At 50.6% G+C, this 15,286-nt stretch overlaps 1 protein-coding gene across 1 annotated transcript in view; it reads right to left on the bottom strand.

The window, feature by feature from the left end:
• The window catches only part of Vax2 (ventral anterior homeobox 2), a 28,190-nt gene extending 18,367 nt beyond the window's left edge, over window positions 1–9,823 (bottom strand). Inside the window, exon 1 of the mRNA XM_004634157.1 lies at window positions 9,577–9,823. Coding sequence (XP_004634214.1) covers window positions 9,577–9,823 — 247 coding nt within the window. The remainder of the gene's footprint in view (window positions 1–9,576) is intronic.
• Window positions 9,824–15,286: the final 5,463 nt, after the last annotated feature.

Below are 15,286 nucleotides of genomic sequence, written 5' to 3'. Positions count from 1 at the left end.
AAATAACTACATATATATATGTAGTTCTATTTGGGGGGAATAGAATGCTAATACTATACCAATATTTATAAGGACTTGTACCAATATTTATTAGTGTATCTTTGGCATAAAGTTTGGAAATAACTATAATAATTTTCAGTGTACCTGGATACTTCAATTTTCAAATTTCATTTGTAGAAATTTGTCTTATAATTATATGTGTAATGATTATTATTTTAAACATTTTAAGGGGCCAGGGAGATGGCTCAGTGGAATAAGTGCTTCCCTGGCAAGCACAAGGGTCTGAGTTTGATCCCTGATTCCGCCAAAAAAAAAAAAAAGAACCATCTCATAAACATTTTATTCTGATAAATGTCAAACATACTAGTCTAAAATTATAGTCTAGTATAATGACTTCTGATATATCTGTCTTTGAACTTCAACTCAGGAAAAATCCTGCCTCTTCTGCCATGTCACAATTTTTAGCAAATTCAGACATCATATCATGTTGCCCATAAAAAGACTGTTTTAACAAACGTAGTAACTGGCACTGATGGTGTATGCTGCAATCTCAGCATTTGAGAGGCTGAGGCAGGAAGATCTCAAGTTTGAGGCAAGCCTGGTTACCTAGTGAGTTCAAGCAAGACCCTGTCTAAAAAAAAAAAAAAAAAAAGGAAGCTAAGCCACAATACAATTATGCAGAAAATTAACAATTCCCCAGAACACTAAAATATACCACTTGATTTTTACATTTTCCAAATTGTCTCATAAATTTAAAAAAAAAAATTCTTTAGATTAGGATATAAAGCATTGGTTGTAATAGGGGAAAACTAAAACTGACTTAAATAACCATCAATAAGGAACTGGTTAAGTAAATATTATAGTTACATAATAGAATATTGTACAGGTATTCAAAAAATTGAACATTTCTAGACAGAAAGTGCTCCACAACTATTTTTTAAATGAAAAATAAAGTTTGGAAAACATCCCTCCCCTTTTTGGTATATATAATTTAACATATCTATGATTTTCAGTTACTAGAAAAACTTGAGGTGACAAATCCTTGGCAATGAACATATATTACATGGCAAAATAATGAACTTTTTACTCTAACATAGTATAGAATGACACAGCATGAATTTCTTTTAGAATAGGGGCTGGTGAGATGGCTCAGTGGTCTAAAGCACCTACTTAGAACAAGCTAAGCTAAGCAAAACACAGGGACCGCGGTTCAATCCCCAGCACCACATGCCAGCCAGGCCCGCCCCCTGGTGGGCTGAGCTGTCCACACACACACTAAATAAACAAATAAATAAATAAATATTAGAATGAAAAGATATTTTATATTTCAGTAGACAAAAGATATAAACAAAATTGAATGATAAATGATGACCTAGAGGAAATCATAGCACATTGAAAGCAAAAGGACATTATCCACGACACACAGAGGACTAGATGTAGGGCGGTCACGACACATAGTTTCTACAAACCAATAGGGAAAAGAATACCTGAAAATTAACCCTGGTCAGAGAACAAGAGCCATGCAGAAGATTTCTAGCTAATAAACATAGAAAGATGTTCATTTTAATCAAAGAAGGATTAAAATGCCATTGAGGTAATATTTATCAGCTGTAAGATTGACAAAGGACATATAATATACAATGTAGAGAGAGGGTAAACTGTTTTCAGGGAATAATCTGACAATACCTAACTAACTGTAAACCTAGCTGGTTAAATGCAAAGCAAGCTTTTTTTTTTTTTTAAATGTATTTGGTTATTGCAGAGTCTCATTATGCAGCTCAGACTCATAGTAATCCTTCTGCTTTCAGCCTTCCCAGCACTGGGATTACAGGCGTGCACCAGTATGCCTGGACTCTGGTCGGGCTCAGCCAGCCTTGAGGTTGAGGCTAGCGCAGTGGTGCTGGGGCTCGAACTGCGGTCCCTGCGCTTGCCTAAGCAGGCACTTTAGTCCACTGAGCTATCTTGCCAGCCCCAAAGCAAGCATTTTTGGGTGTTGCTGGTAAGTAATAGCTTTCACTTGGTAGCCCATTCTTACAAACTCCCTGACACGTATACCTTCACATGTAGAAATAAGCAAGGACCAGATTTATTTATTAAAGCACATAGCAAACTAGCAACAGATAAGGAAAGGAGCTCAATTTCATCAGGAAGGCCCTGATTATATGACGTGTATCATGGTCCATCCAGTTCATGTAAAAATAAAACTATCCTTTTTGTTAAAAAAAAAAAAAAAGATGTTTTCCACATGCCAGCATGCTGTAGGGGGAAAAATAATAGAGCTGTTGGGCCCTGCATACAGAAAATGATCTGGAAAAAAGCGGTACAAATGGTTGCCTTTGAGTCTGGTGGAAATTGGGGCCACTGAGGACAGGGATGAGAAAAAGTGGTCACTTTGTACTTAAAAAAAAGGGGCTAGGGAGGTGGCTCAGTAGAATAAGCACTTCCCTGGCAAGTGCAAGGGCCTGAGTTCAATCCCCAGTTAAAAAAAAAAAAAAAAAAAAACAAAAACAAAAAAAACCAGAAGCATTTGTACTTAAAAAAAGTATTGGTGCATCAAAAAGAAAATTGAATGAATTACCTGCCTTGTTTACAATTAAATTAAAACATTATTTAAAATGTATACATGTGTGCACACACGTGTGTGTGTGTGTGTGTGTGTGTGTGTGTGTAAGCCTTTGGAAGCAGCAGTTATATGACTAGTAATTTATTACACAAAACACTCAAGGGCTGGGGAGATAGCTCAGTAGAATAAGTGCCTGCCTGGCAGGTGCAAGGGCCTGAATTCAATCCCCAGTTCTACCAAAAAAAAAAAAAAAAAAAAAAACCCACTCAGAATAAGTACAAAAAGCTTTGCTCTGGGATATCATTTCATTGTGTTTATACTAAGAGAACAGAGCAACAAAACCAAACATGAGGGATTTTCCAGAGGTTAGGGGAAGTTAGTTTCCTTGACCAAAGGAATACTCTAGAACCAATGGGTAGCATAAATTTGTTGAGCAGAAAACATGACCACTGAAGATTAAACTATTTATGAAGGTAACTTGCACAGCAGCCTACGGAATATGAGCCTGCTTTTACTCATGTGCTTCTTAAACTTTTTTTTTTTTAAGCAGTACCAGGGATCAGACTCAGGACCTTGTACTTGCCAGGCAGGTGCTTATGCTGCTAAGCTATATCCCCAGCCCCTCATATGCTTCTTTATGAATGTGGAAAACCACCTTAACAGATACTCCACAGTGATGGCTATTTCTAGGAGCATTTACCAGCTTCCGGTTTTGTTTTTGTAGGAAGCATTCGTTACCTTTTGAATTTAAATCCTCTTTCTAGTTGACTACATTTTAAGTGTGGCCTTGCCCCTCAAGGGGTATCTTCAGGCTCAACTTGGCTACCCAAAAGCTCCACGGGATCCGTCAGCAGGGGGGAAGGGCCTTCAGGAGCCAAAGCTTCCTGCAAACTCAGAAACCATAGCTTCAACTACCTGTTTTTTTTCAAGCTCTAGCCCAGGCTGCAGGCCTGTGAGTTGGGTGGGCCAGGACTCAGATTTACCAATTATTTCTCTCAACTGCATATGAGTAGTTTTTGGGGAATGTATTTTTTGAGACAAGGTCTCACTATATAGTCCACACTAGTCTTGAACTTAATACCTAGCCCAGGCTGATCAACCTTGAGATCCTCCTGCTTCAGCCTCCTGAGTGCTAGGACTAAAGGGGTAAGCCTTTGCTGGGGGACCTTTGCTTGGGAAGCTTACACTCAGAAGTCACCTGCATGTGTGAGCTGCTCCTGCCCCTGTACTCCTGCCATACCAGCCTCTAAGCAGTGATCTGGCTACTAGTAGAAGAATAATAACAACAACTTAAAGTTTTTCATATTTCAGTTTTTGGTGAGTTCTAAAGTTGCAGGTTACAAAAACAGAATTTCCAAATAAGGGGTCGCAAAAAGAAAAGGAGGTTCTCTCTCCATTTACGTTCTCCGAGGCAAAAGCTTTGGCTGCTGCATACCTACGGTAATACAAGCTGATAATTTTGTCTTCTTTTGTTTACTCCACAAATATTTGCGGGTCTATGGTGCACCAGGAACACATCTGGAGAGATCAGGCAGGATGGTATCCACCTCGTATGTGGTCCCCTGTGGCACACGGGCACCTGGCTCCGGGCTCCGCTGACCTCAGCTGTCTCCCTGGCACCCGCGCCACCGGGCAGCAGTCAGGTCGGAAGCCGCTTAGGTTCCTGAGAGGAGGCTGGGCAGCAGCAGCTTGTGGAAAACCCCAGCTAGAATCAGTCTGCCTTGCAGTAGGTGCACAATCGTGTTTGCCAGTGAAGGCAATGGTTGAGGGGAAGTCAGGCCGTCGCAGGCTCCTACTAGGTGCGGCCTTACTGCATCCTTCCCCGCTAGCACCAAGCACTGAACGCAGCCCTGATTTTATTTTTAATTTAAAAAATTTTTTTTTGGCGGAACCGGAGATTGAACTCAGGCCCTTGCGCTTGCCAGGGAAGCGCTTGTTCTACTGAGCCATTTCCCTGGCCCCGCTGCCCTAATTTTATTGGGTGCTGTATAGACGAGGTCCCCGCCAGTCTGCCATCTCATTCTGAGGTGCTCCATTCCACCAGGATATGTCAGGCGTCCTTGGGGTGGTGGCAGTGTCTCTGAGATATCTATCCTCTTAGAGGCGACAGAGGACGAGCCAGGTGCCTAGGAAACCCTGGTCCCCGGGAGTCCCAGCCAGGCTCGCTTGGCCTCTGTATACCATCAGGTCATCTCAAATGGGCTTACGGACTTAGATGGTACACAGCCAAGAAACCGGCTACAGTCTCCCCAAAGGGTCAGGTCAACTTTATATGGAGAAAATAGGAACTAGAAGACAATCTCATCTGCTTCTCCCGCAGACACCTCCAGTTAAATAGAAATTAAAGAAACCTAACTCGGAGGGAGCTAGAGGCAGCCGGCAATGAAGGAAACGCAGGCTTCCAGGCCTGTGTTAGGCATAATCAGGAACCTATTCTCCCTACAGATGATGCACGCAAGTGATGATGGCTTGAATTGGATGCTTACACAGCCCTCATCTGCGCCCCCCAGCTTCCCCTCACTTCCCCAGCTTCCTAAGGTTCGGTTCGCACAGGTTCTACCTCAAGGACCTTCCCTGCGGAAGGACGCACGAGCGAGGGGTAAGCGCCGCGGCTCCCAGGGCCGCACTCCTTCCAGGGCACACCTGAGCTCAGCGCTAGAGAAGCGGCATCGAACCCTCCTTGTGGCTCCCGGGCCTTGAAGACAGGGTGACACACACAAGGCGACTGTGGCTACGGGCCTGCCGGTGTATGCGCGCGAGGGTAGGATTGGTGGACACATCTATGGGGTAATAATGACCCAAACGCCGGGGACTGGCACCGATTACGATGAGAATGTGGGTTTCCTGCCAAAAACAACGAAATGAAAAGGAAAATATGTAAAATAAAACAAATCAATCCCAGGAAAAAAAGTAAACCGAATACTGTCCACAAACAAGAAAAGTAAAACTAAAAACAAGTACAGAAATTTCTAAATGCAGTCTTCTGCATGTTCCCTGTAAACATGTCAACGGCGGGGGCGGGGAGGGTTTCTGGGTCTGGGCTATGAACAGATTTAGCTAAGACTAAGGTCCCGCGGGCCGCTGAGGCTCCAGAATCGGGATTCGCAGGCCCGAGCTCATCGCAGCACAGAGCCGGCCCTCGTCTTCGTAGCCAAAGGCCCCGCTCCACAGCGCTAGGCCTGTGGCTGCCCTGAGGCGGCCTAGGCCCTGTGGCCGACTGACATCCGAATGGAAATCGAGCGGACGCTGGGTGGTCCTGGGCCGAGATCCGGCTGCCGGAGTGGGCGGCAGTCCTCGCGTTCTGGTCTGCTCGCAGCCGGAGCGCTGAAGCCACTGCCTGGGGCTTTCAGAGCTTCTGTGGAGGCAGACCTGGCCGGGTGCACGCCATTATGCTTTGTACGTGTTCTGGAATGCAGGTTCTGGCTGCCTGCGGATTCTCCCGGGAGTCAGACCCTGCCTGGCGTACCCCCCTTCTTTCCCACACACCCACGGTGGGCTCTACCCAGCCCGAGCCGGAGACCCATCCTTGGTGTACACCCCTCTCCCCTTTTCCTCCCAGCCACTACGTTTCCGCCAGTGGATGCCACAGATCAGTGACTCCTCGGAGGGATACTGCCGCTTCCAGAAGGAGGGTGCTGCGAAAGGTGCATCTTGAATGGGGTTTCACCTGCGGAGGTGGCATCCAGTGCAGCGATTTTGGTGAGTAGAGACCAGCTTTGAGTGAGCAGAGAACTGCACCACAAATTATCCATAAAAGTACTGAGGAGCCTTTCGGATCTATCAAGATCGACTATTGAATTGTTGTCATGATTAATTTAGGAAGCATATAGAAGCTTCGGAAGGCCCATATGCGAGTGTGGACTGTGACATTGCAGGGAATTTGGGGTCAGTGCTGTCCACATCTTTTGCCTGCCAGTAACCCGGTTTCACTGAAAAGGCCACGGCACTGGGAGGTGAGAGCTGAGGCTTGGAGGGCCGGTTCTTTCCTGTAGCTTCCAGCGGGAGTTCGTGGCGCCCTTTCCAAACATAAAACAAAAGGATCCTGCCACCCATACCCTTTATCAGCTGAGGGGCCATGCACAGGGAATGTGGGGGAGCCTAGAAGCCTGGGATGGAAGCCTAATTGCATCAGAGGCGTGGTGTCGTAAGGAGTGCGTGTTGTGCACCCCACCTGCTATCCTGGTGGCCTGGCTTGTGCTGCTGTGGAAGAAGCAGCCTCCATTTTGAGGCAGGGTGTGCAGCATAGTGGCCGAGCAGCCCCTAAGGGAATCAGAGAGGACCTCACTTACCGGTCTGCAGGAAGGAGCCCATCGGTCCTCACCAGCCGGGCTCTGCAGCCCTGGGTCACTATTCTCTAAGGGTCCTGAGCAACCTGGGCATGAGGTGGGGGTGGGGCCAGGGTGAGGTTGGGAGGTGAATGGGCGGTAACTTGGGAGAGACCTCTGACAACTGAGGCCCACTGCTTTATCCACTAGAAGTGCTTTGTGAGTCAGAGCCCTCCCTCCTTCTTTCAACAAAAATATATGGAGACCCTGCAGTTTTGCAGGGTCCTTGGATCCTTAGGGCACCCTTCAAGGTGAGGACTAGGGAGCCATTTGTACAGAGGAGGAGATGGAGACAGAGACAAAGGAACTGGTTCAGGTTCAAAGGGCTGTAGCCCTGTATTCTAAACCAATTTTGCTTAGTTCTGCTCCTCAAGCTCTTCTACTTCCTAGTGCCTTGGATTCCCTCAGTAGACTGCAGTCTGGGGTGGACCTTCCCAGGGGACTGCAGAACCAAAGGAGGCTGCAAAGACCCTGAAGGCATGGGGCTTTGACTAGGAGAGCTTTATCCCAGCAGCAACCAGGAACAAGGTTGAAATAGCTCTCTTCTGCCTTTTAATGGCTTCCTCCAAAAATGAGGATTTAGGGGACACATCTCCAAAAGTCAAGGGCAAAATGTACTTAGGGCCTATGTGAGGAATATCCATTCATTCTGGGGCCAAAGCACTTGAGATTCCTCTTTGGCAGTGTCAGGCCTGTTCCATTTATCAAAGCTGAGATCCTGCGCCATGGTGGGGCCCGCTTGTGACTGACACAGGTGACCCTGACTAGGAGGGATTAGTGGTAAATGACGTCCTGGGCATTTCAGGCCTGTAATAACCTCCTTGTCATTAAATGGAGCTGGGCTGAGGGATTTATGAGGGTTCCATTTGCTTTTCATTTTTATTAGGTGTGTAAATATATCCTCTAAATATCATATTTAATATTTCCATTACATTTTACAAGTGAAATAACATTGCTACGTGAATATAGAAATTTATAAAAATATACCCCCCGAAGGTATAGCCAGGCCCTCCTTGTGTAGGAGAAATCCATCTCTGCCTGGCTCAGTGGGATTCCACCTTACAGGATGGAGTCTTACTGTTCACTCCCACCTTCTAAGAGTCCACATGGTGGTTATTCTATTGACATCTGTACCAGAAATTATTTGTTCTACACACAAGATTAGTAGCGTGAACAATGTGGTAGGTGGACTCCGAATTTACACTTGCCCTGGCAGAAGGGGTGTGTATAGCACAGGTGGGGACTTGAGATCTCTCCCTTGGAGTGTGTGGGCTTGGGGGACTTATTTCTCCCTCTCAGGAAGCCCTACAGATTCCCTTAAGGGTTCACACCTTGCATTCTGGACACCTCACCGCCTATGGAATGGAATTTAATCCCAGGAGCCAACAGGTCCTCACACCTGCTGAAATTCTACTGTGCAACTGCCTTGACCCACACCTGTTCCCTGACTGGGCATGGGCGCCCAATTGCCTAGTGGTCACCAAGTGGTGCAAGGAATCTTTCCTAAAGCCAAGGTGTGTCCCTCTTCTCCAAGGCAGTGACTCCTGCTGGACTCTAGCCCTGTCTCCCATCCCTAGATCCACTCACACTCTACACCTGCTAGGAGATTGTTACCTGCCAAGGTATTTGAGAACTCAGTTTCGATAAACTCAAAATACCCAGGGCAGAGGAGGAAATCGGCAGCCTGGCAGGCGCCTGCAGAGGGTTGGGGCTTCTCCGATGGGTGCAGGGGAAGAAGAGGCTGGAAAGACACAGCCAGAGGGTGCTGAGAGCTCAGGAGAGGAGGGAGCCTCAGCAAGCGAGACATAACCCACGAACGCAGAGACGGCTGGGGGCAAGACCCAGAAGACTCCTCCCTCCTCCCTTGTCCTCGGTGGGCAAGGCCCAGCTTGAGAGCAAGTGGAGCCCACAGCTTCTCCAGACACCGGCGCTGGGGGTCTGGGAGCCTCGGCCCCTCACCGGGCGTAGCAGGAAGAGTGCTGCGAAGGACAGTTCAACATAGAGAAAGGAGCAGGAAAGGAGAGAGTAGGGCCAGGGGCAGAGGAGGAAGGACGGGAAAGGCCAGGCCAAGAGAAAGCGGCGTCCAGAGCCAGCTGGGCCCAGGCGCCGCGAGGAAGTGGGAACCGGAACAGAAGCTCAGGCGGGCAAGCGCCGAGCCCTCCGCTGCCCGGGCCGAGCTCTCTCACGCCAACAGCCAGTGCGAAGGGAAACAAGGATGGGCAGCAGGAGGCGAGGGAGCGCCCCGGCCGCTGAGCGGGGCTCTGGCCTTTTTCCCCGGCGGTCACCACTCCGGTCCCTCCAAGTCCTGTCTCCGCGGAGCGCGCGACGCTTTCTCCGCGCCTGCCTTGGGGGACACGGGGCAAGGGCCGGGCTCTCAGCGTTTTCTGTGACCCGTTTCTGTCCCCACCGCAGTTACCATCCCGGGCGGGCCCAGAGAGAGGGCCCGGGCCCGAGAGTCTGGAAACTGTAAGGCCAAGAAACGGGGACTCCTTCCGTTCGCCGCTTTGTCCCCCGCCTCGGCTCAGTGTTCAGCACACAATAGAATCTCAGAATAATATCTGCTGAGCGAGCGGCCGAACGATGAATGAATGAGTAAATGAACTGGGAAGAGAGGCAGCAAAGAGGTCTGAGGCCGGGTGGAGGCAGGGCCGGTGCCCAGAGGGCGGGAGCCGCGCGCCGTCCTCTTACCTCGTACCAGGATGCGGCGGCAATGGTCCGCCTCCCCGGGCCCGGGCTGCCCGTCGCTGTCGGCGCTGCTTTCTCTGGAGCCTGCGGGGCTGGAAGCCGAGGTTCCCGCAATCTCCCTTGGGCTTCGGCCAGCCTCATCAGTTCGTAAGTCCTCGGATCCGCCGAGGTCTCCGTTGCGCCCACGGCCGCCACCAGATTCCACCCGGCGCGCGGGGCCGAGGTCTCGCTCAGCGACCCCATCGCCCATGCCGGCCGCCGCTGCAGCCTCCGCCGCCGCGGAGCCAGCCCGGGCCGGCCGAGCCCGCCGCTCCCCGCCCCTCGCACCCGCCTCCTGACGGCTCTACCTCGGGCTCCGCCCCCACCCGGCTGCTCCTCCCCTCCCTGCTGATTGGGCAGGAGTCCGGGTTCTCCTAGCCCAGACCTCCAGCTGCTGCTCTGCGCCCGGGGGAGGACGGGTGAAGGAGGAGGAGGCTGTGGCCCCCCACCTCCAACCCAGGTCTGGCGGGACTCCGAGTACTGCAGGGGGAGGCTCGGGCGATCCCGAAGTACAGAGGAACCCGCGGCGCCCTCCTTGAAGTTTATCACCCTCTTTTCCCCAGCACCGTCGCCCTAGCCGACGCTCAACCCCGCCCACCGACCCCTGGGACGCGCAGCCTCAGCTCTCCAGTCGGGTTCAGCTGGATCAATAATCAAAGTGCTCGAGGAAGGCGACCCGGTGAGACTCAGCAGAGAACAGGAGGTTGGCCTTGCTAGAGCTCTGGGCGGGTAGAGGGTGGGAGGTGGGGGGTGGAGACAGGCCCAGAGCTGGGCTTGGGGCGCCACTCCTCAGATTCTTACCCGCAACCTCACGCCTGAACACAGAACTCTAGCCCTCTCGTCCCTCCTGGGAGGGCAAGACCGAGGGCGGGATAAAAGAGCTCGAAGAGTAAGGTTGGGGTTGGAACAGAGGTGCGCACAGACAGCCGAGTAGAGTCCAGAGTGAGGGTGAGAGTTCGGCAGGCAGAAAACGCCGGACTCCATTTCAACTCCGAGGTCGTTACTCAGGGGCCTACACCTAGAGACCAGGATAGAGCGCTGGCATTTATTTGGGGTTTCTCGCGAGGAGCTCCCTCTCGTCTGTCTGGCCTCGGCAACCCGCTCCCGCTGGACTGCGGAGTGGCGACGCGCCTAAGTAAGCGCGGCTTCGAGCAGGGCACGGTCGAGCTGTGTTAAACTGAGCAGTGACGATCACTAGGCACTGGACTTGGTTCTCTGAGGCGCATGGGTCGGTGGCACTTGCTTCACTCTAGACAGACACCAGGGTCTGATTTTTCTTTCTTTGATTTGGAAAAGGGATTGGAAGAATGATTCCCGAGCCAAGTTGTATATGCAAAGGCACGAGCGTGCCGGAGGGAGGGTGACCTCTCCCCTAAAGTGCTCTAACTGCAGACGTCCCTTTGTCTGACCTGCTGGCTTTGAACTAAGTGCTAGTGGGTAAGCCAACTGCTAGGTGCTAGTGAGGGTACTTCCTTCTGTCCTACGATCCAGTTAAAGGTGTCTGTGAAAGTCAGGCTGGGGATGTGTGCATGTGTTTGTGTCATGGGAAGGGTGTTCCTAGTGCAGCCTTCATAATTCTTGTGAGGGATGCATGGGTACATGAGTGTGTGTGCGCGTGCACACCTTTGCATGTGTCCAGTGTAGATGTGACGAACTGAGTGTATGCACAGGTCCAATCCCAAATGTGGCTGGTCAAAAGGGAGCTGGGCAGGTGACACCTGTTTTGGTGACCTAAGAAAAGGGGAGGGCAAAGAGGGCTGGTCCGTACTAACTGAAGAAGGGAAAGAAAGGTGGGAGGGAGGATGTGCAGCCACACCTCGGATTTGGGTGGGAGGCTAAAAAAGATGGAACTGCCCCCTGGCTATGTGGCAGGGTGTACAGAGGAGACAGAGTTATAGAGAATAACTAGGTGCTCAAGTTCCTGGCCCTCGGCACCCAGGCTGCTGGAGTGTGTGTGAGGGCGATGGGCAAGAAAGGAAGTAGAATTAGAGGAGGGCCCTGGAGAAAGCAGACTCAGCAAGGACTGAGTTTGGTTGAAGAGATCTGCACAGCTGGAGTGCAGGGCATTGTGCTCCCATCCTGACCCCTGGAAAGCAGTCAGACTCTGCAGTGTCCCACTCCAAGATATTGCTCACCGGTCCTTGGGCCACCTGTGCTCTGCAGTTCAGTTTTTCTCCTCTCTCTCTCTCCCAAGTTACTTATTCAAGTAAGTGAGTCTAGTATAGAAAACACACGCAGAAAGCAAGCACTCCACTTGATATCCGCACCCTCAGTCCTCTCATCTTCACTTGCCACATACCAGGCCTGGGGCCCTGTGCAAACAAAAATGAAAAGTGCATTTGCTGGATCCTGCCTGGTTCTATTTTCTTTTTTAAATTTTTTTTATTTGTGTGTGTGTGTGTGTGTGTGTGTGTGTGTGTGGCCAGCTCAGCCCACCAGGGGGCAGGGCTGGCTGGCATGTGGTGCTGGGGAATTGAACTGCGGTCCCTGTGCTTTACTAAACTTGTTCCAAGCAGGTGCCTTAGACCACTGAGCCATCTCACCAGCCCCTGGTTGGTTCTATTTTCACCATTTTAAATTGTCATTTCACTAATGGGATCTTCTGCCTGAGTAACTCAGGTCTCTGTCCTGGCATCCTCTTCCCTGGCTTGGGCTTTCAGGAGTATTCATGGGACAACAAGCGGGGTAACTTTCCTGGGAGAGGCAGGTGGCCTCTCTCAGAGTCCCGAGGGCCTGGGCCTCCGATGGTTCTGGCTTCTACCAGTCCCTGGTTGCTGGAGAGCCTTGAGGGGTCAGTCCATATTGACTCTGGGGAGTTTCCTGTCTTCTTCCTCCTGCTCTTTATTCTTCCTTTCTTAGGTTCCTAGGATAAAGATTCGAGCTGGTGCTTCTGCACGCTGGGATCTGGTGAAGCAGTCAGGGCTTCTACCCTCCAGAAGGCTAGAATGGGCGTAGGGGTGGGGTTGAGGAGTGGAGACTCCTTCTTGGCAGCCTGGAAGTGGAAGCAGATCCTTGCACCCATACCTTAGAACTTCTGTCCTCCCTCCATCTATGCTTTCTGGGCACTCTCCCCTCTGGTCTAGGTCCCTTACCGAGGAGGCTGGTTGTGAGGGGCCACTGAATAGGCTCCTCCCATTTGTGCATCTTTTCATTCTGGAAGATCACATCCTGCCACATTACCTTTGCTAGTCCAGGATAAAGAAGGCTTACCTGTGGGCTCAGCAGTGAAGGTGGCACTGGGGCTTTGGAGTGTGCACACTGGAGCACTCTCTGTGGGTGACCTCCCTGCCTGACTTAAGAGGAACACAGAACTAGAGACAAATGAGGCTGCCCCACATGAATTCACTGGGATGGAAATCCTCATCTGGCCAACCAGAGCAGGGGGCCAGTGGCATATGCTTCAGCCCTTGCCTTCGCCTTCAGTCCCCATCTCCAACCTGGCAACATCCTAAAGGACAGAGACTTTCCTCTGCCTCTTTACCTTTGCTCTCATTTTGGAACTTGCTGAACCTGAACATGGAGAGTGAGGATAGGCAGCTGATCCCAAAAGGGCAGGGCAATGGGCAACGGCCTAAACTCAGTAACTCTGGCCTTGCTGTAGCTTCAATATAGACAAAATCCATGAGCTGGCCAACGCTTTCTAGAAGCCACAAGACTGCTACTACCCCGAGCCCAGACAATGCTGATGAGAGGCCCCTGGTTTCAGTCTCTAGCTCTCCAGTCTGGTCTAGAGGAAACAATGGGCCTTGCCTTTCAGAGGCCCAGCCAGCTGTGTCCTGGGCCAGAGACTGGTGGTTCTGCAGCCATCAAGCATTCTCCTTGCAGAATAGGACAAGACTCCTGGTCTCAGTGGAAATAACGCGGGGAGTCTAAAGGAAGGAAGAAGGCAAATAGCAAATAGCACAGTGGCTGGGCTGTCCACTCTGATCTTGTCTTTCTCACTGCCATCCACTAGCTTCTGATTCTCTGCTGTCTTTTCAAGGTGTGGTCATTTTTTTTTTTTCTTGGAATGGGGGGCGGGTTGAACTCAGGCCCTTGCACTTGCCAGGCAAGCTCTTTTCTACTGAGCCGTCTCCCTGGCCCCAAGGTGTGGTCATTTTCAAGGATAGTCTGGCTGTATCTATTTGTCTTCTTCTCTCCTCTTGGCTGATCAGTTGTTGGGAGAGACTTCTCCAGCCTCCGTGATGCCTGTGATGCCCGTAACTCATGCTCTCTGAGTTGCCCATGAATAGAGAGCCTTCTCTTCCTGGAACCTGGAGAGGGCCTGCCTGTGCTAGGTTAACAAAAGTGTTTGTGGTGGTGAGTAAAGGCGCAGCCTAATCTGGGTCCTTGGAGTTTTCCAGTACCTCTCTGTGGAGTCTTCTGATTCTGCGTTGCCAGCTATAGCCAGAGCCTTCAGCATTCCTGTGAGACTCTCAGAACCTGTGTCTGTTCCTTTTTTCTTCATCTGTATCCCTCAGGATGCTCTGACAGCATCAGACAGTATCAGGCCAGTTCTGATCTAAACATGAATCCAACTCAGCCCAGCTCCTTCTTGCTACTTCCCTGTGGCCCAGCTCAGCATCTTTCCAATATGCCATCAGTGTAGGATGATTGCTGGCTTGGGAGCCCTCTAAAGGGATCCTGGGAGGTCCTGGGTAGTACTTTCTTTGTCTCCAGAGAATCTAGTCCCCAGGCCTCTCATGGCTAGGATGGGAGTTTCCCTGCAACTAAAGATATTAGGTGCTCAGGGTTTACAGGAGAGGGTAGTGCTTGAAGACACAGCTCACAGAGCATAAGACCAAGCTGGCGGAAAGGATCCACATCCTATGTCCTTCCCCTGCTTCTTCCCTGTGCCCTACCCCCATGTGCCTGAGAGCCAGACCTCTGGAGTAGCATGCTAAAGAAGGTCCCACTCTAGCCCTTTTTCGGGGGGTTCAAGTTCCTCAGTTCTGGTGCTTATCCCCCTCTTGAACTGCTGGCTGCCTTGGGGCTCAGCCACTAACTCACTTCAGGCGACGCAAGATGACTGTGTGTGTCTGTGACTGGGTATCCTACAGGGAGCAGGATCTTTGGGCCACAGGGCTGTGAAGGTAAGTGGGGAACGGGAGCGCTCACTCCTGTTTCAGGAGCAGGAACCCACATCAGCCTCTGCATTTCTGGCCCTGAACTCTATGTGGATCCACCAGCTATCTGCTGCCTGTTATTTCCCTTTGCTGGTCTGTATCCAAATGGGTTATTCCGTTAGCCTTAGGTGTTCTAGGCCCACAGGACAGACAACCTCAGCTGCTGTTTTCTCATCATGGGTTCTGGGCATGGGGGCCTGGATTTCCCTAAGTGGGGAAGCCACTTTCTGGGCACAGCTCAGATCCCCCACTGCCATGTTTGCCTAATTTGTTCTTCCTCTTCTATTCCAGCAGAAATCCTAGCCAGGCTGCCAGAACTGAAGAGGTGGTCAACATTTGCCACCAGGGTACCAGGCATGGTACAAAGTGCTGGCAATTCTCTTGGGCTACTGATTCCCTGATTCTCTAGGCTAGTCTGTAAAGCGGGACTTAGTAGAAGGACCAATGCTGACAGGTTTGACAAAGCCCTCCAGCTATCTAATCAGGTAGATATGGAGCAGGCAACATCTACCTGGCCTTGGCCTTGGCGTAGGGCCAGTGAGGGTTAAGGAAAAAGGACAAATGAAAAG

This window comes from Octodon degus, unplaced genomic scaffold, assembly GCF_000260255.1.
Source record: "Octodon degus isolate 3935 unplaced genomic scaffold, OctDeg1.0 scaffold00058, whole genome shotgun sequence".
NCBI lineage: Eukaryota > Metazoa > Chordata > Mammalia > Rodentia > Octodontidae > Octodon > Octodon degus.
Note: the sequence above shows the minus strand (reverse complement) of the source record. Positions and strands in the feature narration are given on the sequence as shown.